This window comes from Hylobates moloch, unplaced genomic scaffold (genome assembly GCF_009828535.3).
Source record: "Hylobates moloch isolate HMO894 unplaced genomic scaffold, HMol_V3 SCAFFOLD_2, whole genome shotgun sequence".
In the NCBI taxonomy this organism is placed as follows: domain Eukaryota; kingdom Metazoa; phylum Chordata; class Mammalia; order Primates; family Hylobatidae; genus Hylobates; species Hylobates moloch.
In genome coordinates, this window is record NW_026652277.1 from 154,386,684 (window position 1) to 154,409,332 (window position 22,649).

The 22,649-nt window shown below is 40.5% G+C and overlaps 1 protein-coding gene across 6 annotated transcripts in view; it reads right to left on the reverse strand.

The window, feature by feature from the left end:
* Nucleotides 1–22,649, reverse strand: part of MAP3K5 (mitogen-activated protein kinase kinase kinase 5) — a 243,106-nt gene that overhangs the window by 43,819 nt on the left and 176,638 nt on the right. For all 6 annotated transcript variants that reach the window (XM_032159847.2, XM_058435587.1, XM_058435586.1 and 3 more), the window contains 5 exons: nucleotides 20,617–20,750; nucleotides 11,974–12,101; nucleotides 10,641–10,777; nucleotides 8,811–8,916; nucleotides 2,757–2,914 (listed from right to left, as the gene is read on the reverse strand). In XM_032159847.2, the coding sequence (XP_032015738.1) occupies nucleotides 2,757–2,914; nucleotides 8,811–8,916; nucleotides 10,641–10,777; nucleotides 11,974–12,101; nucleotides 20,617–20,750 (663 nt within the window). The remainder of the gene's footprint in view (nucleotides 1–2,756; nucleotides 2,915–8,810; nucleotides 8,917–10,640; nucleotides 10,778–11,973; nucleotides 12,102–20,616; nucleotides 20,751–22,649) is intronic.

Below are 22,649 nucleotides of genomic sequence, written 5' to 3' on the forward strand. Positions count from 1 at the left end.
TTCCTTGTTACACCAATGAGGAAAATAAGGCTTAGAAAGGATGAGGTAACATGGCTAAGAAAAGGGAGATCTGGGATTTGAACCTGAATTGTTTGGATTAAAGCCTATGTTCTTTTCCCTATTACATGATTTGTGAATATCTTCCCTGTCTCAAATCGCCTACATGAAAAGAGATATTTAGAAGTACTTTAAAATTAAACAAACAATATTTTTATAACAATTAGAATTTACTTATTACCACTATTCTAAAAAAAATTAATGGTATTTTCATTTTTTAGTACAGAGCAAATTTTCAAAGGAAATCCTTTTGTTCTTATATAGCTTATGTAAATTCATTGTAATATAAACAATATATAATTATTTGTAAGAATTATATAGCCTATACTATGTGTCAGACACATTTCTAAGTGCTTGGTACATTTTACCTCATACACTTCTCAAAAAGCTCTTATTATACAGGTTTTTGTTTTTTTTTTTAAAGATGGAGTCTCATTTTGTTGCCCAGGTTGGAGTGCAGTGGTGCTATCCAGACTCAGTGCAACCTCCACCTCCCCAGTTCAAGTGATTCTCCTGCCTCAGCCTCCCAAGTAGCTGGGATTACAGGTGCCTGCCCCTGTGGCCCCCTAATTTTTTTTTTTTTTTTTTTTTTAGTAGAGACGAGGTTTCACCATGTTGGCCAGGCTGGTCTTGAACTCCTGGCTGGTCTTGATCTGCCTGCCTCGGCCTCCCAAAGTGCTGGGATTACAGGTGTGAGCCACCATGCTTGGCCGACAGGTACTATTTTTATCTTTATTTTATAGATGAGAAAACTGAGGCACAAGCAGATTAAATCATTTGCTCAAAGTCTCAAATATCTTGACCATGTTGGAGCCTGGATTCAAACATCATAAACTGGTGCCACAGTCTGTGTCATGTCATCTCTCTAAGATAGCAACTTCCTGGGCACAGCTTAGACTGGCCTAATGTGACAAAAAACACATGGTATAATAATCATTGCATTCGTGAATTATAAAGCAGCATTTCAGATAAGTCTTAGACACTGGAGAAAACCTGAAAGACTGGCCAAGAAGAGAAAGACATCCACTCATGGCAAGAAAGGCTCCTCTCTTGGCACCTGTCATTGATCTTTGAGGTTTGGTCACACTACTCATTTTTATACCAGCAGTGTCCTGTCAGATTGTCTTCAAGCATAAAGCCAAGCTTTGCACAAAAGCAGAAGGTCTGTAACAACACATGGCCCCTCATAAGAGGCTATGCACAGATGGAATAAGGGCTAGAAACATGGTCTGCTGCAGGGAGAGGAATAATAATTACCATCAAAAGTCCTCTCGGGCCGAACGCGTGGCTCATTCCTGTAATCCTAACACTTTGGGAGGCCAAGGCAGGTGGAGGGCCTGAGCTCAGGAGTTTGAGACCAGCCTGGGCAACATGGTGAAACCCCATCTGTACTAAAATATAAAAAATTAACTTTGGGAGGCTGAGGGGGGCAGATCACGAGGTCAGGAGATCAAGACCATCCTGGCTAATACGATGAAACCCCATCTCTACTAAAAAATACAAAAAATTAGCCGGGCGTGGTGGCAGGTGCCTGTAGTCCCAGCTACTAGGAAGGCTGAGGCAGGAGAATGGCGTGAACCTGGGAGGCGGAGCTTGCAGTGAGCCGAGATTGCGCCACTGCATTCCAGCCTGGGCAACAGAGCAAGACTCCGTCTCAAAAAAAAAAAAAAAAAAAATTAGCTGGGTGTGGTGGTGTGTGCCTGCAATCCCAGCTACTCAGGAGGCTGAGGCATGAGAATTGCTTGAACTCAGGAGACGGAGGTTGCAGTGAGCCGAGATCGTGCCACTGCACTCCAGCCTGGGTGATAGATCAAGACTCTGTCTCCACAAAAAAAAAAAAAAAAAAAAAAAAAAGAAAAGAAAAACTCCTCTGCCTTGGATCCCACAGGGGAGCACAAAAAAATAAATAAATAAATAAATAAATAATTTTTTTTTTTAAGTCCTCTGCCTTAGAAAGTAGCAGATGTGTGAGTTTTACTACTTGGGAAGCATGTATCCATTTCAAACTTCCTGTTGGCCTGGCAGTCTGGCAGGGGAGGACTGCAGGGATTCAAGAGGCAGATCATAGCCATGCTCAGTCCCCAGATCTCAAAATGCTGGCACTTGTGCTCTCATAAGCCTATTTCTATTATCAGATACCTCCTACTGCAAAAGGTGGGGCTTCTTCCTCCTCCCATAGGAGCTACTGATGGGCAAATTAACAAGCTAGAGGAGTAGGTATATGAGAATAAGATTGATTTACTTAAAATGGTAATTATGCTCTTTTTTCAAAAAATGAAGCCTTCAAACTATTATGGTAGAGAAGTAAAGGAAATTATTAACTTTGATTTAATTCCTAAATGGGTAAAAAAAAAGTTCTTCTATCTTCCTCCATGGAAAATTTTCAGACTGTTTCCCAAAGGGCTTAAATCATCTTCAGTATAGTCATATGTTATTTATACTGCGTTGTTAAAAGGTGGTCAATGGAAGTTACATTGAATCTCACTTTATAGCTGAGAAAACTAAGGCACAGAGAGGTCCACTGTGTGAGGCACCAGCGCTGGCTCTAATCGAGAGAGAATCTTCTTGACCTTTAATGTATTCTCAGTTCGTGTTTACTTAGCTCCCTTTATCTAAAAAGAATATGACACACACACACAGAACATCCAATAGCTATAAAAAGCTTTATCCATTTGTTTTTAAGAGAAATGAAGTATGACCTTGAACATAGCTGCTTGTGGTTCTCCCAGTTCATAAAATGGGGGTTTTCCTGTGGCCATTTCGATGATTGTACAGCCCAGAGACCAGATGTCTGCTGCTTTTCCGTAGCCTCTTGGTCCTTTATCTATTATTTCTGGTGCCATATACTGGAGGGTGCCTGGAAACAATTCAAATACATTTCCATTTTAAAAAGATACAACAGAAGGGTATCTAATGACAGTTTTTCAACAGAATTTTTCAACAGAAATGAGACAACTGTAAAAACATGATTCAAGTCCTAATATCATTTGTGAGTTCCAGTTTTCTCTGCTATTAATAAAAGTGGAAATAGCAGTTTTTATAATGGATTTCATCAGTGACATAAAGATACTTTACCCATATTATCTGGTTACGAATAGGTATGCTCTCATTCCCTAGACAGTGGAGTATAAGTGAGGCATCATTTCATTGGGCCTCTTAGAAACTTCTAACAATTAGTCTTTTGAGAACAGTAACATCGGCACACATTTCTTGAAATGCATGAAGACTGTTATCATGTATACTTCTAATCTTTTCCAGAAGAGAATATAGTTCATTCATCCATTTCCTTAGCTCTATCTCTATTTTTCAGTTCCTAAATTGAATGCTTTAACTCTTCTGTTTTCATTCTTATTTCTTAATCATGACAGCATAAAGATTCTGAAAGCCATTGTGAAAATTAATGCAAATAAATTTCTGGTGTGCCCTATTCTGTAATCCAAATACACATGACTCCTGCTGCTGTCTGTGGTCCATGGACTAACAGGTTTAAGAGATCAAAGGCAGGCCATGAGCCATCCATACAGACAGATAATCAGACACAGTGACTAAGAATAAAATGAAGGCTGGGTGTGGTGGCTCACGCCTGTAATCCCAGCACTTTGGGAGGCCAAGGTGGACGGATCACGAGGTCAGGAGTTTGAGACCAGCCTGGCAAACATGGTGAAACCCTGTCTCTACTAAAAATACAAAAATTAGCCGGGCATGGTGGCAGGCGCCTATAATCCCAGCTACTCAGGAGGCTGAGGCAGAAGAATCACTTGAACCCAGGAGGCGGAGGTTGCAGTGAGCCGAGATCATGCCACTGCACTCCAGCCTGGCAGAGTGAGACTCTGTCTCAAAAAAAAAAAAGAATAAAATGAAAAAGGGAAGAGCTTTAAGCCTGCATGGAATCAGAGAGGTGGAGAGTGTGGTATAATGGAAAGAATTAAGTGGAGGGGGCCATGAGCCCTTAGTCTGCTTCTGGCCTAGTATACCCCAAGTAAACACTCAAGTACAATTACCTCATCAACCCAAATAAGAGGCTGGATTTGAACCTCGAATACCCCATAAAGTGGTTTCCTAAAGTCTAGCATTGAGTTAGGAGCATGAATAGAAACATATCACCACATACCCTGCTTCTGATATACAAGTAATATAGTCAGCAAACAAGAACTCATCCAAGATGCCATGTTGAATTACTTCAAATCATGAGGTGTTTGCCAAAAGCACTGCTTCAGATTTTCTGATTCATAACCAAAGTGACAGACATTTTGATAAACACAGATGATACCTTTTAGGAATGCCTCATGCATGGTTTTAGGTGAAAACAATTGTGTAAAATTCCTGCAAACTGTTCCTCTGAAAACCACTATCATAGGTGAGAAATGGACTATTGTTTACCAAAATAAAAGTGATCATTTTTGTTACATATTGCCGTCTTTCTAGGTTTATCCTGCAGATCTTATCACTGCATAGCAGTAGTTCACGCTCACATACAACTGCACGTCTGCTCTCAGAAAGCCTTTCACCTGGCCAAAGACAAGGTAACCACGCTCCCCAAAGACGCTCGCCCACCCTTACTACAAAATTGGTATGATTTCTTTTCATTTGTAGCTTTTCCCCCAAGTGATAATTTTGTATGATTCAAATAAGCTCAAATGGTCTTTTCGAAAATGCGTTGAAGCCTACCACCCCCTTTTGTTGTCTCAGGGCCTAGAATAGAATTAATGAGAGAATTTAAGTTGCACTAATAGCTAAGTAGGAATTACAGCGGATCAAAATTTGGAAATTTTTAATTTTTAAACATCGTAAATTGGACAATTCAAGTAATGTCAACAACAAATTATGCAATATTTGATTTGTCAGATAACAATCTGCCAATTGTGTTTAATTATCCCCCACTGAGCAAGTGTCAGAAAAACAGGTTGAGTCATGTGTTCTTATCTGCTCCTCTTTTTACTCCACAAACACATGACACATAATATTTTAAACAAAGCAATTTATGAAGCTGGATAATGAAGATGAGAGCCAACCTGAACATTGGCTTAAGAAAAACCAATGAAAGTATTTGCTCTAAAACTCATACCTCACGTATCTGCATTCTAAAGTTTTTTTAAAAATTTGCTTTGAAATATCTATTGTAGAATTTCTTTGCTGCTGCAACTACCCGGGGAGGTGGTACAGCTTAGTGGTTAATTAAACTCTAATGTCACATTTCATTCATTCATTTAACAGATCCACATTGAGTGCCTACTATGGGCCAGGCACTGTTCTAGGCAGTTAGAATACAGCAGAGGAGAAAACAGACAGAAACACCCGGGCTTATGTTTTTGCAGTAGAAGCCAGATGATAAATTGTCAGCATAGTAAGTAAATTATACAGCATGTTAGAAAGTGACATGTTATGACCAAAAAAATATAGACCCAAGTGAAGAGGATCAGCAGGAAGGAAGGCTGCCATGGTAAATAGGGTGTTCATGGGTGGTCTCACTGTAGAGGTGACATCTGCGTTGAGACTGGAAGAAGGTAAGAAAATTACCCACGCAGACAGCTGGGGTAGCGGCAGGAGGAAAAGCCCGTGCAAAGGCCCTGTGACGGGACCCTGTCTGTTGTCATGGAGGAAATGCAGGAAGGTCCACGTTTCTGGCTCTGAGTAAACAACAGAAGAGGAGTAGGAAATGGGGTCTGAAAGGGAACAGACTCCGAATCAGGTCAGAGCCTTGTCCCCCACTATAAGGGTTTTGACATTTGTTTACTCTGAACAAAAAAAAAAGAAAGCCACTGAGGGCTCTGAGCAATAGGACTTGGTTTATGTTTCAGAGGGATCACTCTGGCTGCAGTGCTGAGAGTAGACAGTAGGGGGCAAAAGTGAAGCAGGAGCACAGTTGGGGAAGCCACTGAAAATGCAGGTGAGCGATGAGAGTGGCAGCAGCAGAGGCGGTGAGAACCGGCCCAATGTTGGACACGTTTTGAAGCCTTCGTGGATGGACTGGGTTGGAGTGTGAGAAAAGAGAAGCGCCCTGGATAACACTATGTCGGGAGTGGCTGCCAACTGAGACAGAAGAGTGTGCCGGGGACAGGTTTGGGAGAAGATAATTAATTCCCTTTGGCCTGTTAAGTCTTGCTTGAGTCTCAGCTCTATTACCAACTAGCTTTGTGACCTTGGGCAAGTTATTCAACCTCTTTGAACCTTCATTTTCTCACCACAAACTGGGATAATGATACCTAATGATTAAGGCTGATGTATGAATTTCAATAAAACAACATATGTAAAGCACTTAGTGCAGAGCTAGGTAATACAGTAAGCACTCCATAAATGGTGATCACTGCTGCCTTTTCCCTCATCAAAATCACCAAGAGGTGATAGAGACCAATTTATTGACTGAGCACCTGGGACTAAGCACCTGGGACTTGGTGACCACCAAGTTCATGTTTGAGGCCTACGATGTACACGGCCCTCGGGACCAGTGCTGGGGACAGATCTATGCATGTTAGTGACGCACGTCAGTCTTATGTGACACCAGTGGAAGAGGTCCAAGCAAAGGGCTCTGTGAGGACTGCTTTCCTACAATTCCTTTGGAGATTTTACAAAAAAGATGTTCCCCAGATTAGTAGCAGAAGGTATTGCGTTAACATCCTGTCCCACAAAGTGTGTGAAACGAGGGATTTTCCTCTCAGAAGTTACTGAGTCTTGACAGCACTGAAACTGCCGCTTGCCAAGTTAAGAGTATGAGGAAAGAAATGTAAAGACATTTGAAGTTATTAGTAGGTCAGAATTTAGTTTTTTCAAACAAATATATTCAAAATGTGTTTAATTCTGTGCCCTAAAATACCCATTGCCTTGAGGTGGGAGCTGGGCCAGGGGTATTGCTGACTGAATGCTCTAGGGAAAAAACTTACACAGAATGTCTCTCTCTCCTGCAGGAAGGCAGAGAGAAAGATGGACTAGAGCCAGAAGGTAAAAGCAAAGAGCGAACAGTAGATACAAAATCTGAGTTCTGGTTAGGTGTGGGGGTTCACACATGTAATCCCAGCACTTTGGGAGTCCAAGGCAGGTGGATCACTTGAGGTCAGGAGTTTGAGACCAGCCTGGGCAACATGGTGAAACCCTGTCTCTACCAAAAATACAAAAAATTAGCCAGGCATGGAGGTGCGTGCCTATGGTCCCAGCTACTAGGGAGGCTGAGGGAGGAGCATCACTTGAGCCCAGGGTGGGGGAGGTCACAGTGAGCAGAGATTACACTACTGTACTTCAGCCTGGGTTACAGAGCGAGACCCCATCTCAAAAGAAAAAACAAAAACAAAAAAACTGAGTTTTGCCAGGCATGACATCCTAGATACTTAGGAGAGTGGGGTGGGTGGACTGCTTAAACCCAGGAGTTCAAGACCAGCCTGGGCAACATAGCAAGACCCAGTCTCAAAAAAAAACCCCAAAACAAAAACAAAAAACCAATCTGCGTTCTATGAGGTACACACTGCTGTGACTTCTCACTGCAATGTCACTTCTCTCCCAGGTAATTTCCTCATCTACAAAATAGAGGTACTCCCACCTACCTCACAGAATTGAGATGGGGCCATGTTGCTTCATATTAGACCAAAGATTATGCATGATCTTTTTCTCTTCCCTTCCCCCCACCCTTTTTTTTTCCTGCTACATTTCTCTCTGTAAGAAGAACTCAACACTTCATGAGAGTCAGCATGATGGAGTGATTAAGAACTAAGTGGAGATCAGGTTTGAAATCTCACACACCCTCCCTATAACTGTTGGGCAGTCATGAATCTCTTGAGTCTGAGCTTCCTCTTGGCTACTGTTACCTTTTTGGAAATCACTTGGTCTCCACCCTCCCAGTACTTTGCACCAGAGGCAGCTCAGTGGCTGCATTGCCTAATTTCTCAGGAAAGCTCTCTCCCTCCCTTCTTCTGAGTCCGTGACTCACTTCCTCCTCTGAATTGAAATCCTACGGTTATTTATATTGTGGAGTATGGGAGTCAACCACAGAGAGTAAACAGTAAAAGAGGGAATTCATCGTCCATATGGGAAGTGATTAGGGTATGAGTAAGAATCACAGAGAGGTTGGGCCAAGGAAATGTTTAATAAAAAAAAAAAATCTTGCTAGAGTTATTGTAGGCCAACCAGGAAAGAAGTAATTACATTAAAAGAAAAACAAGTAACAAGTTGAGAATTAAAAAAAAAAAAAAAAAATCTTCAGTGGCATTAAGCAGGAGACTAAGCAAGTCATATAAATACAGGAAGAGAAAAGGGCCAAATCAAATTCTGTAACGCATTTTTCAGTGAGCATCAAAAGACACCAACATTGGCCAGGCGCAGTGTCTCACGCCTGTAATCCCAACGCTTTTGGAGGGCACAGGTATATTGCTTGAGCCCAGGAGTTTGAGATCAGCCTGGGCAACATGGTGAAACCTTGTCTCCATCAAAAATACAAAAAAATTAGCTGGGCGTGGTGGTGCATGCCTGTAGTCCCAGCTACTCAAGAGGCTGAGGTGGGAGGATTGCTTGAGCCTGGGAGTTTGAGGCTGCAGTGATAGGTGATCACACCACTGCATTCCAGCCTAGGTGACAGGGCAAGACCCTATCTCAAAAAAAAAAAAAAAAAAGAAAGAAAGAAAGAAAGAAAAGAAAAGAAAGAAAAGAGAAAAGATACCAACATTACTGTGTGTGAGAACACCAACTGAATTTCTCTCTCACATTGTGCTCAAACTCAGCAATTATTTCTTTAATTACATAAGATCTGTATCGTCATTGCAAAAACATACCAGTAAAAGTTTCAGTACAGGGGTTTATGCCAGCAAGCCTCTTTGATGTCCCGAAGTCAGAGATCTTGAGAACACCACTGTAGGTATTAATCAACACATTGTCACCCTAGAGAACAGAGGACTTTAATCACGAATGTTATCTTTCTTCAGATACTGTCTGTTGACTTGGTAAGTCCAATTCAAAAAAAAAAAAAAAAAAAAAGGTGTCCTTACAGCTACCAACGACATTAATTCTGTATTCTTCATTAATAGTTTATCTCAATAGTGCATTCTTGACACTATTTTTTGTTTACATATTATCAGTTTGAAACCAACCGCCTTTGCAAAAATTATAACAGTGAGAAAATTATGACAGTAAAAGAGATCTGATCTAACCACAACCATCTTGCCTTAAATTTCCAAACTGCCCTTGGTCATTCCAGGGTGTAGACCAAGCTCACTTGGAGAAATTTAATTTATAGTTTAGTTGATAATAGCCCTTCCCCAAAACTAAACCATCTTTGTAAAACTAATGAAAGGCCACCAGGTTAGGAGGATGAGAGGGGCCTAAAGTCCGCTAAGATGTAGGCACAGTCAAATGATTATCAGCCCATTTTCTGGGGGTCATAAGATTTGCAACTTCCCCAATTGTTCCTATAATTGACATCACTATTGTAGAACCGAAGACCGGCCTTTTGAGATGTCTTTACAGGCTTTTCCATTTCTGACTATCAGATGGCATCACCCAGACCTGTGACTCTGGACTCAACCAGTCCTGTGGCCCCCACCCAGAAGTGGACTCAACACACAAGAACCATCTTCCACACCCCTATAATTGCATCCCCAACGACCCAGACCCTAGCCCCCTGCTCACCAAACTATCTTTGAAAAACCCTAGCCTCTAAATTTTTGGAGAAGCTGATTCGAATAATTATAAAATCCAGTATCTTGTTTGGCCATCTCTATGTGTATTAAACTCTTTCTCAGTTGCAATTCTTACATCTTGAGCAATCAGCTCTATCTGGTCAGTGGGCAACATGAACTCATTGGGTGGTTATAAGTTCTTCATAATCTACTCAGATCACAAGATCAAATATGATTCCTAACTGGTTAGAGCTTGTTGCTATTTACAGATATATAATGATGTACGTATAATTAAATTACGATTGTCATAACTTTCCAGTTACTTTACTTTCTTTTCTATGTTTCTTTACTTCTTTTCGTGGAATATGTAGGGACATGACAGATAAATGGGCTTTTTGGTTGATTTTAGGGTAGTAATATTAACTTATTTTCAATAGTCCAGACTTTGTAAGAAATGTATTAGTTCTGAATTTTCTTTTTAAAAAGTTAATGTAATTATTTTAGCTTATTTTAGAGAATCTATACCTTATAATTATAGTTAAGTCAATGAATATGTGATACGTGTGAGAAAAGAGAAATTTTTTTTCTTCTAACCATTCATCCATTGATTCAGTAAGTATTTACTGAGTAGCTACTATGGGCAAGGATACAAAGATCAACCAGCCTATAAGCTCCTCAGGACCAGGGGCCATCTCCCGTTTAGACAGCTGCATCCCACACCACAGAGCTCCTAGGAAACATTGTGTAGTGGGGAGCACAATCTTGTTGGCTGAACGCAGTTAAGCAGTTTGTTCCTTGAGCAGAAGCGTTAAGACATGAACATAAATAACTGATTCAGGGGTGAATGATATTTTATATTTCTGCTGTTTCTAAGATTTACTTATTCACCATTCTAAATTAATACTCATAACACAATATGACTTTTGCAAGTAAAATCATAACCCAGCAAAGAAAGAACTCATGAAAATGAATGCTGGTGTACCTTACCTTTATGTCGCGGTGAACTATCTGATTGTCATGGAGATATTTTAATCCTTCCAGTATTTGCTTTGTATAAAAGCCAATTGTTTGCTCATTGTCTTTTAATGGACCCCATTTGGAACGAAGGAGAGCAGAAAGACTTCCTGTAAAGTAGGGATAAATAGTAAATAAATCCTCATTCAAATGAGCTCTTTAAAGTGTATTAATAATGTAACAGTAATTTTTTTTTTCTTGAGACGAAGTCTCACTCTGTTGCCCAGGCTGGAGCACAGTGGCGCGATCTCGGCTCACTGCAAGCTCTGCCTCCTGGGTTCACGCCATTCTCCTGCCTCAGCCTCCCAAGTAGCTGGGACTACAGGTGCCCGCCATGACGCCCGGCTAATTTTTTGTATTTTTAGTAGAGACGGGGTTTCACCGTGTTAGCCAGGATGGTCTCGATCTCCTGACCTCGTGATCCGCCTGCCTCAGCCTCCCAAAGTGCTGGGGTTACAGGCGTGAGCCACTGTGCCTGGCCATGTAACAGTAATTTAAGCTAACAGTCACTGGTTCTTCACAGTGGCCCAGGAGCTATACTGGATATTGGGCTCAAACAGGAATTTGCAAATATCCCTACTCTAAAGATGCTTGTAATCAAATATGTCTAAGTAAAAGGCCAACGTCAATTGCTAACTTTAATTCAAGTCATGATGATAGATACTGAAATGGTTCCCATATTTATGTATTGTCTCTGTGAAATTACATAATTCAAATGTAAAGTTTCTAGAACTTTAAATTATTTAAGCCTTCTTATTATTTAAGGAATGTGACTTTGTGGCCTGAGTCATGTAGCATTCAGTTGTAACTTCTGATTCTGCCATTATAGGCTAAATCTCTTCTGCATTTTTGTCCTGTAAATGATTGGGGAAGACTAAATGGTGCCAAAGAAAAGATCCCTTGGGACCATTACCCCTCCTTATGGAACACTGAAATAATCTGCCTTGGAATACAGCAAGCTGTAACCACTTAAATGTAATGACTTTGTGTAGAAGATGTTGCCACCCTGTTAGTCTTCAGCCTATATAAGTGAAACATGAACTTCCTCACTTTGGAACACTGGCCCATTCTTTTGGAGTCTGTGTTTCCAAGCTTTGCACTGGAATAAACTCTATACATCAGGATATTTTCTAAATCTCATCATTTATGGTTGACATCTCCTAACAAACTGGAGGTAATGTCACATGTCCAATTTTTCTTTCAGTTTAGACAGATTAAGACCTGTACTCTGGTAAATCCCATTCAATTTTACTCCCCTTTGAGGCTCTAAAAATTCACACTTTTTAAAGAAAGAAATATCTCTTACCTCCAGGGACCTGCTCCATGAAGATTTTAATGAAACCATTCTCACTGAAAGAGCCCAGATACTGGACAATATTTTTGTGCTTCAGGTGCTTATGCAATGCTATTTCTTCATGCAGGGGCTGAGAGTATCTAAAAGACATGCAATTGTCAATGAGTTAATTATGTAGCCAGACTTTACTGTATAAATTTAAACAATACAAATGGAAAATGTCAGCCAAATATATGTCCATATGTAAAACCAAAACAACGATTTAAGGACTTTATTTCTCCTAAGGTAAATTCTATGAGGTTGAAGGTATGGTAGGATCTGAAGGGAAATGTGTCAGGTACTAAGCCAGTTGTATACATTAATTCATTTCCATGAGAAGGTAGTATTGGTATGCCCATTTTACAGATAAGGAAACTGATTCACAGAGAGGATGACTGACTTGCTCAAGATCCCAAAGCTAGTAAGTGACAGAGCTAAGATTCAAACCCAGTTGAATGGAAATCGTCCACACAGTTTACTCTCCATATTAACATATTAACATGACTTTCTATTCCACTGGCCTCATCAACTCAACTTTATTATTGACTATAAAACTTTACTATTACAATTTACTATTAATCAGGAGACTCTTGCCCAGGAAGACAAAACTTGCATAATGTACATTCCAGAACTTCCTGAAAGGCCCATCAATTCTTCAATAGCAAACATAAAACCACTCATATGTCAAATCTCTTTGAGCCCCTTGCGTCAAAATCTTCACCTTACTGTATCCACTAATCCTATTATATCATGATTTTTACCTAATCCTCATGAAGCCTCCACAATGAAAGTGTGACTTCAAATTTATGTACTTGATATATGTTGCTGATTCAAATTATGAAAGTTATTTTATATTTCTGGAGCAGAACAACACTTTTGATGATTATTGGAAGTACTGTAAAGCTTTATAGACTCTTGACCAACCTGAATTTAATGTAGCCCTAATGTAATTATTGTACTGCTTGCCAAAGAACATAATTTCAGCAAATTGAGTTTTAAAAATCAAATTGGCTTTTATTCATGATTCATGAGCCAGGCAGTATCCAATCAAAATATGAGGTCCACTGGGCGTCGCAAAACAGTGGGTTTTCTTTCCTAAGGTAGCTTGAGCAGGAACAAAAACAACACAGAGCAAAAACCAAGTGGTTAACATTAGCTTAGTTCAGGTTACTTCCCTTGCAGGGGTTAAAGCAGAGGGGACTTCTTTTCATGCCAGCTCAGGTTGGCTGGGTACCTTTTGATCAGTCCCTGTGACTCTGTTTTATTTTTGTTTTTTTGAAAACTGGCCTGTTTGAGGATTTGGCCATCATCTCTCTCCTGATTTTTCAGAAGGTCAGATCTTACAAGTAAACTGCTTAGTTTTGGTTTGGTGATGTGGAACCCTAGCATGGTTCCACAGGTTGCTCTGTTGGAGCCTAGTGCAGGAGCTCAGTCCAAATCAGTAGCCTCAAATTTTACTTAAGAAGCTAAATATTGTAGCAATATTGTAGCAAATTTATGTAGCAATAAATACAGACTCAAAGCAATTCCTCGAGATCTAGATCTATATATAATCTAAATTGAATACATATATATCTTCTATAATGGAGGCTACAGGTGTGAAATACACTAATAATTCACATTAGTGCAAACCTGGTGTCTCACACTTGCTTCAGTCCTACATGTAGGAAATCCTTAGATCTTACACTGACAAATCCATTGGTTAATATTGAATTATGTTATTTTCAATAAGCTTTTTAGAGTAGTAAGTGCTTTAGCTAAAGCAATTAGTTTATAAACATTTAAGTTCATTTAATTTAATTTTTATTGTCTGTGTAATATTTCCAGAAAGCAGCCAACAGCAATAACAATAACAAAAGACTTGTATTTTAGATCGATTATTCTTTTTTTCTTTAGAATTGCTTTAGGAACTATGAAGGGCAGGTATTAAAATGAGCACTTTAATAGTATACCAGTTAGAGATAGCAACAACATTTTGATAATTGCTTGAGTGAGATAACACCAGAAATATCAACATACAGAGTTACCAATAAGATACTTAGGTAATGACTCTCAACTATAAGGGTATTTACAAGTTGCTTCTTCCATGAGGGTTAAGACACTTTTATATTGGTTCATACCTGTTTTTTTTTTTTTTTTTTTTTTTTGAGACGGAGTTTCACTCTTGTCGCCCAGGCTGGGGTGCAATGGCACGATCTTGGCTCACTGCAACCTCTGCCTCCTGAGTTCAAGTGATTCTCCTGCCTCAGCCTCCCAAGTAGCTGGGATTACAGGCATCTGCCACAACGCCTGGCTAATTTTTGCATTTTTAGTAGAGAATGGAGTTTCACCATGTTGGCCAGGCTAGTCTCGAACTCCTGATCACAGGTGATCTGCCCACCTCAGCCTCCCAAAGGGCTGGGATTACAGGCGTGAGCCAACAAACCTGGCTTATAACTGCTCTTGATATGGATTAGTGGCAAATACTGTGCCTCTGTATTCTACAGAGTTAAGAGATAAAGAAAAATCTGAAACAACCAACTAACTCAGATGATGATGATGATGATTTGAGACAGGATCTCTCTCTGTCACCCAGGCTGGAATGCAGTGGCACGATTACAGCTCACTGCAGCCTCAGCCTCCCAGGCTCAAGCAATGCTTCCATTTCAGCCTCCCGAGTAGCTGTGACTACAGGAGTGCACCACCATGCCCAGCTAATTTTTGTATTTTTTTGTTTTACCATGTTGCCCAGGCTAGTCTCAAACTCCTGACTTCAAGTGATCCGCCAGCCTCAGCCTCCCAAAGTGCTGAGATTACAGGCATGCACCACCATACCGGGCCCTCAGTTAATTATTAATCAAAAGGCTCCCACCTCCTGATTCTCTACTGAAAATCAAAACATCAATGCTTAAACTTAAGATCCTGGAGAAGCAATATCTTTACCTCATTACTTAAACTAAGGAGATAGCTCAAAATTTGCAATAATAGTCAGAATCCAACCTAGCTAAGGACAAGTACTCTTCTCCAATATAAAAAATATTACAAACACCCAGCATTTTCACTAAGTGTAAGTGCCAAGCATTAAACAAGGATGGAATTATAATTTGTTCACATCAACAAATTATTCTTGTCTATGAGAGTTATAAGAAAATCATATTTCTTCTCAATTACCTGTAACAAGGGAAAGAAGAAATGGCCTAGATAATCAGAGATACTTACATATTTTGGTTTTGACAAAACTATTAATCCAAAGATATCTCCAGACATCCCCTCTGAGTCAAATCCCTACTGCTAACCATCTAGACCAAGTGGTTGCCAACCTTGACTGAACATTTACATCCCCTAGAGGGCTTCTAATTGTCCAGGACCACCCCAGGATTTTTGGAAGTAGAGCTTGAGCATTAGTATCTTTAAAAGCTCCCCTGTTGTCTTTCATATACAGCTGGGTGAAAAATGACATAGAAATAAACAGTCCATGGCTGGGTGCAGTGGTTCACTCCTGTAATCCCAGCACTTTGGGAGGCCAAGGTGGGCAGATCACTTGAGGTCAGGAGTTCAAGACCAGCCTGGCCACATGGTGAAACCCCGTCTCTACTAAAAATATAAAAATTAGCTGGGTGTAGTGGCAGGTGCCTGTAATCTCAGCTACTTGGGAGGCTGAGGCAGGAGAATCACTCGAACCCAGGAGGCAGAGGTTGCAGTGAGCCGAGATCGCACCACTGCACTCCAGCCTGGGCGACAGAATGAAACTCCATCTCAAAAATAAAATAAAAATAACCAGTTCAGGATATGTAGAATATCAGAAGAGAAAGCCAACCTGAGATTAACAACTAGTTGGGGGTAGATGATGAGAGCATACTACATCTACCTCTTCTCTCTTACAACCACTTTGATTCTCTAACAAAGTGGTTTTAGAACATGAAAGAAACAGAGGAGAAATTGTTTCCATTGCTCTGATCCTTCTTTACAGATGGTAGTTTAGTGTACACTCAGGTTGTATCATGCATTATTCACATCACATTACTTTTGTAATTATGCTTTGTAACTGTAACTGCTATCTTTTTCAACAGAACGTCCACACCCCTCCAGGTTACATGGATAGAAACAACTTTGTTTGCTGTATTTTCACAATAATAGACTTGTCTGCAATCTCTTTATATTGTCAACAAGAAGACGACCTGCACCAGCTGTTCAAGCTAAAGGCTTGTCATGTGCAAATCACATATACCAACTGCATTGTTACAGAACAGGAACTGAAACATCTTGTTGGTATTGGTGTGCTTTGTGTGTGTATAGTAGCATTCGAATAAACTTAAACTACAGACTGATTTTAAAAGTGAGTTTCTTCCAAGTGTTCACCTAAATCCATCAGGAGGAGAGAAGAGAGGAGCTGTGGCTAAAGGTTAGTGAATTTGGCTGCAGCAATTTGATAGTGATGACCTCGTTAAATTTCATATTGTTTCAAAGTCTACACTATCTATACATATGCTCCTTAAGAACGCATAGGACTAAAAGAAAAATTTTAAGATGACAACTTTATATATATTACCTAGGTATTTAATGAGTAATTTCTATTACTGTTTCATAAGAATCCATAATCATGTCTCATGAATTAACTAAGAGGAAACTCTGGAACGACACCAAACAAATATGAAATTGAATGAAACTACACATGCGGCAGGCAGCAACAGCTGTTTGCTTACCTAATATCTATTCTTCCCTCTTTCTATGATTTTGTTTGGAGAAACAAATGGCTGGCTAAAAGGCCGGAGTTCCTAGTTCCTTGTAGGTAGGGGTAGGCATTTTGGGCGAGTGCAACAGAGGAGAAAGTATACTGGGCAGTTCTGGGAAGCTCTGTTTTCCTTTTCTTTCTGGACTGACATACGGAGCCTGGAGGCAGCCTGAAAGTCACGCACTAAGGATAAAGAGCTGGGACCGGACACAGTGCTTGCATGGGAGGGGGTGTCTTTTTCAGTTTGGGGCAGTCAGAGAAGACCTCTCTGAGGGCTTGACATTTGAATTAAAGCTTAAATGATGAAAATGAGGCAATCCTGCCAAGGTCTGGGTTGATCTTGGTATGCCTGATAGAGAGACACCAGTGTGGCTGGAGCGGAAGTGAGGCCAGAGAGGAAGCAGATCGCCTGTGGCCTTGTGATTCAAAGTAAGGGTTCTGGGTTTCATGCTGGTTGCAATAAGAATCCACTGAAGGGTTTTAGGCAGTAGTGACGTGATGTGATTTTTAAAAATAGATGTTATTTTTTAGAGCAGTTCATAAGTTCACAGAAAAATTGAGAGGGAGGTACAGAGATTTCCCACACACTCCTGGTTCCCACACATGCACAACCTCCCCCATTATCAACATTCCCCACCAGAGTAGTCCATTTGTTACAACTGATGGACCTTCACTGACACATCATTATCACTACATGATTTGATTTTAACATCAGAAAGACCTCTGTGACTCCTCAAAGAAGGCGTGGAGGAAAGAGTGAAAGCAGAGACCAATTAGGAGGTGATTGCAGAGACTAGAAGGGAGTCCGGGTGACAGGCCTGAAGGCTTAGATTAGAGGTGCAGCTGTGGTGATCAGAAAGAGTAGAGAGATTCAGAATATATTGCAGAGGCTGATACAACAAACAGTATGACCTACTGATGGAGTAGATGTGGAGTGCAAAAGAAAGACAGGAATCAAATGAATCCTGGAGGTTAGCCTGAGCAGCTGGATGCATGGGGAGACAATAACTGATGACACAAGGAGTACTTTAGGGAGAGTACATTTGGGAATAAAAATCGGGTTCACGGCCTGGCGTGGTGGCTCACGCCTGTAATCTCAGCACTTTGGGAGGCTGAGGTGGGCAGATCACTTGAGGGCAGGAGTTCAAGACCAGCCTGGCCAACATGGCGAAACTCTGTCTCTACTAAAAACACAAAAATTAGCCGGGCATGATGACACAGGCCTGTAATCCCAGCTACTCAGGAGGCTGAAGCATGAGAATTGCTTGAACTCGGGAGGTGGAGGTTGCAATGAGCTGAGATGGGGCCACTGCACTCCAGCCTGAATGACAGAGTGAGTCTCTGTCTTAAAAAAATAAGGAAATAAAAATAAAATCCGGGTTTGCTATTGGGTAATATACTCACTACCTAGGTATATTTGATGGATTCCTTTGTACTCTAAACCTAAGCAACACACAATATTCTTTTGTAACAAACCTGCGCATGTACCCCCGGTTCTAAAATAAAAGTTAAAAAAGGAAAAAACTCCAGGTTCAGTTTTGGTCACGTTAACCTTGAGATGCCTTTGAGATCTACAACTGGAGATGTGGGGTAGACAGGTAACCTGGGGAACTCAGGGGTGGGTCCTTCCTAAGGAAGGCTGGTCACGTGGCCTATGGCCACGGCCACAGAACGTGGACTCAAGGGCAGCCAGAATCAGCCCATGATGTAGCGCAGCATAAAGCCTGGCCAAATATGGATAATAATAACCATCTATTAAATAATCCAATCCTCTCTCTTTCAGACTTTGAATACACAACACACACAACTGTGTATAATACACTACAACTGTGTTTCACTAATTATAGGAGCACTGCCTTACAGAGAGATGTAAGGGAAGCCCTAAGGCAGCAGAAATCATGAGGTTGAGAGAAGACAGAATTATTAGTTGGAGAAACAAACCATAAGGCAGAGCACAAGAGCAGTGAGCAACAGATAATCCTATCACCAGAGCGCTTCAGTTTCCTGAACAACATTTTTGTTCCTAAAAAAGATTCCACCTTTCACAAGGCCTCACTATGTGAGGTTCAACTCATTTCTTCAAGTATAGGTTAGTGCAAAAGTAATTGCGGTTTTTGCCATTAATTACTTTTGATGGCAATAATGTATATATTATACATTTTGTAGTTGTCACACAGTTCTTGGATATTGTCCCAGTTTTTTTTTTTCAGTCTTTTTTTCTCTTTGCTTTTTTAATTTTGAAAGTTTCTACTGATATATTCCCAAACTTGGAGATTCTTTAACTGTGTCCAGTCTATTAATAAGCCATCAAAGCCATTCTTCACTTCTATTACTGTTTTTGATCTCCAGAATTTTAAAAAATTATTCCTAGGATTTCTGTCTCTGAGCTTACATTACCATCTGCGCCTGCATAATCTCTACTTTTCCATGAGAGCCCTAAGCATGTGAATACGATTCACAATCTGATAACTCTAATATCCCCGCCATATCTGGTTCAGGTTCTGACACTTGCTATGTTGCTTAAACTGTGTTTTTTGTCTTTCAGTATGCCTTATAGTTTTCTACAGAAAGGTGGACATGATGTCCTAGGTGAAAGTACTGCAGTAAATAGGCCTTTAGTGATGTGGTGGGAAGCAGTCAGGGAGGGGAAGAGTTCGACAGGTCTGTGATTAGGTCTCAGTCTTTTAGTGAGCCTTTGCCCCTGGGCTGTAAATTTTACAAGTGCTCCTTAGCTTTAGCCCCCATAGGTGAGACAGGACAGCTAGAGTTGGGCTAAATTTGGTACTCCACTTCCCCCAGTTTGGTTAGGCTCCGGTAAAATACAGTCTCTTGTGGACAGACCTTGTTAAGAACAGAATGCTCCAGCGTATTTAAAAACGGTGACTTTGCCGGGCGTGGTGGTGCACGCCTGTAATCCCGGCACTTTGGGAGGCTGAGGCGGGCGGATCACGAGGTCAGGAGATCGAGACCGTCCTGTTTAACACGGTGAAACCCCGTCTCTACTAACAAAAAATTAGCTGGGCATGGTGGCGGGCACCTGTAGTCCCAGCTACTCAGGAGGCCAAGGCAGGAGAATGGCGTGGACCCTGGAGGTAGAGCTTGCAGTGAGCCGAGATCATGCCACTGAACTCCAGCCTGGGTGACAGAGCACTCCACAAAAAAAAAAAAAAAAAAAAAAAAAAGATGACTTTTCCTTTCTTGCTGCCAGAAGCACAATGGGATTTCTCTCATTTCAAGTCTCTGTGAGGACCTGGTAAAGCTCCAAAACTCATGAAAGTATGACCCTCACCCCTAGCCCCCAGTGACTGGGTCCCACTGGAGTTTTTAACTCAGACTTCACAGTGGGCCTCTAGAGATTTGTCAGTTACAGTTCAGTTTTCCTACCCCAGCACTGGTTCCCACAGAGGTGAGCAGATCATGGATTTCTGCTCAGTAAGTTATGAGTCTCTCCAACTTCAGGGGCAGCTGCCTCCCTTGAAACTTCACTGATGAATTCAAGAAGAGCCATTGATTTCAGTCTGTTCAGCTTTCCACTTGTTAAGATGGAATGATAACTTCCAAGCTCCTCACATGCCCAATTGGAACCTAGAACTGGTTCCAACCTAAACCATTTCTGATAGTGCTTATTCCTCATCTATTCACATAATACATCCACCTTTATCCAAGACAACCTGAGCCCAACACACACAGGGCCATTCTCTTTTCTAGTCTTTGAAAGCCCCATTCTTCCCCACCAGTCTGGCACTTCAAACACTGAATGATGCAGCAGCAAAACCTCAGAAGGAGCTAATTCACACAAGGAAGTTTGCAGTTTCATTCATTAGAATATCATCAAGTATTTTCTAAAATACTATGAACAACCCAAAGTACTATAGAACAGCTTTTAGTAGCTACAATTACTGTACCTGCTGTCTCTCTCTGGGATTTCCTTAATAGCAATTCTGACTTGGTTGCTCAAGTCCCGACCTGCGTAGACTATCCCGTAAGTGCCTTTTCCTAAAACGACTCTGTCACCATTTTCATCATATTCATAGTCATACTACAAAAGGAAAAACGGGGAGAAAAGATCGAAACATTAGTTCATTCTACATTTCAAACATCAAATTTTTTTCCAAGAGCATTATTCCTTATCTTATCAGACGGCATTAACAGGCTGAAGTTCTAAGAAGCAGCTTCAAGGATGAACAAATAAATGCTCCCAACATAAAGCAGATACTGTGTTTATGTTTTCACAACTGTTACAAATACAGTGGGGATTACATAATTAACTTCATAGAAGCGCTTCTCCAAAAGCCATGTGGATTATTTTATCCACTCAGTCCTGTTTTTCATTGATTCTGGAGATCAATGAAACAGTGTATAACTAGCATCAACATCTGTCAATGTCTATCACATCTAATAAATCTTCCTTTTGTTATTCAGCTTTTGATGCTGTTAAAGCATTTCACACTGCCAGGAGAATAAAACCACTGAAAGGCTTTGGATAAGAAGAAAATTGTGACAGCTTACCAGGTGCCGATGATAAAGTCAGGATTATTTTACTTCATCACCCCCCCCCCGCCCCCGCCCACTTCCCCCCAAGACCCAAAAACATTTTTTAATGAAAAATAGAGGGAAATTTTGATCTCTGATGTAGAAAGGAAATATCTATAGTTCTAAACTTCAAACTGTCAAGTGTGTCAGCAAAATATGGAAAACTGGATCTACAGAAAGGATTCAGTAGAAACCTCCTCAGATCTGGAAGCATCACCCCAAAGTGACATCCTTTGTGTTGGACTGGAACTAAATGATTTAGGGCCATCACATGATCAAGGCATGTCCCTGTAGAAACCTAGCATAAAACTACAGACCCCGGGGAGAGAACATTAGAACTAGCTTTTCATATAGTCTACATTTTGCTGGAGTTTAAAACTGGCAGTCCATAGTTAGATTCATCTCACAGCAGGGTCTGAGTTGGCCATTTAAAAAAATTATTTCTGGCCAGGTGTGGTGGCTCATGCCTGTAATTCTAGCACTTGGGGAGGTTGAGGCAGGCACACCACTTGAGGTCAGGAGCTTGAGACCAGCCTAGCCAACATGGCAAAACCCTGTCTCTATTGAAAACACAAAAATTAGCCGGGTGTGGTGGTGCACGCCTGTAATCCCAACTACTCAAGAGGCTGAGGCAGGAGAATTGGTTGAACCTGGGAGACGGAGGTCGCAGTGAGCTGAGATGGTGACACTGCACTCCAGGTGAGCAACAGAGCGAGACTCCATCTCAAAGAAAAAAAAAATGGTTTCTAACATGTATAAGTCAACAAACTTAACGTTAATACTGATGAGTAATCTATGAAGAGGGCAATGATCATGAGTTTTTAATGCTCTTTAACAACATAGCCTTGAAATATATAAAGCAGAGTTGATAAAATTTCAAAGAAAAATACACAAATATCAACCACAATAGATTTTAACAGAACTCTTTTAGAAAGGAATATATCTGGCACACAGATTTTAAAATAGAGAATCTAATGGCACAATGGACAAGTTTGATATAACATCTACAGAGAGAGCTCTGTACCCAGATACAGATTCCTTTCATGCATATATGAAAAATATATTATAATTGATCACATATTAGACAACAAAGAAAAATTTCAACAAATTCCAAAGAACTGATATCATAAAGACCATGATCTCTGAGCACAGAATACTAAAAATAAGACAGCCAAAACTATATTTTACTTTACTTTAAAATAACCAATGGGTGAAAAAGGAAATGACCATGGGAATTACACAATAACTTTTTAAATGAGAAGAAAAGCATTATTTATCAAATTCCATAGATATGGAGTTAGGTAGATGAAAAATTTCATGATCTTAAAAAAATCCATTAGAAAATAAAAATTTAACATGAATAAGTTTAATGGTCAAGTCACGGAAACAGAAAAAGAATAACATA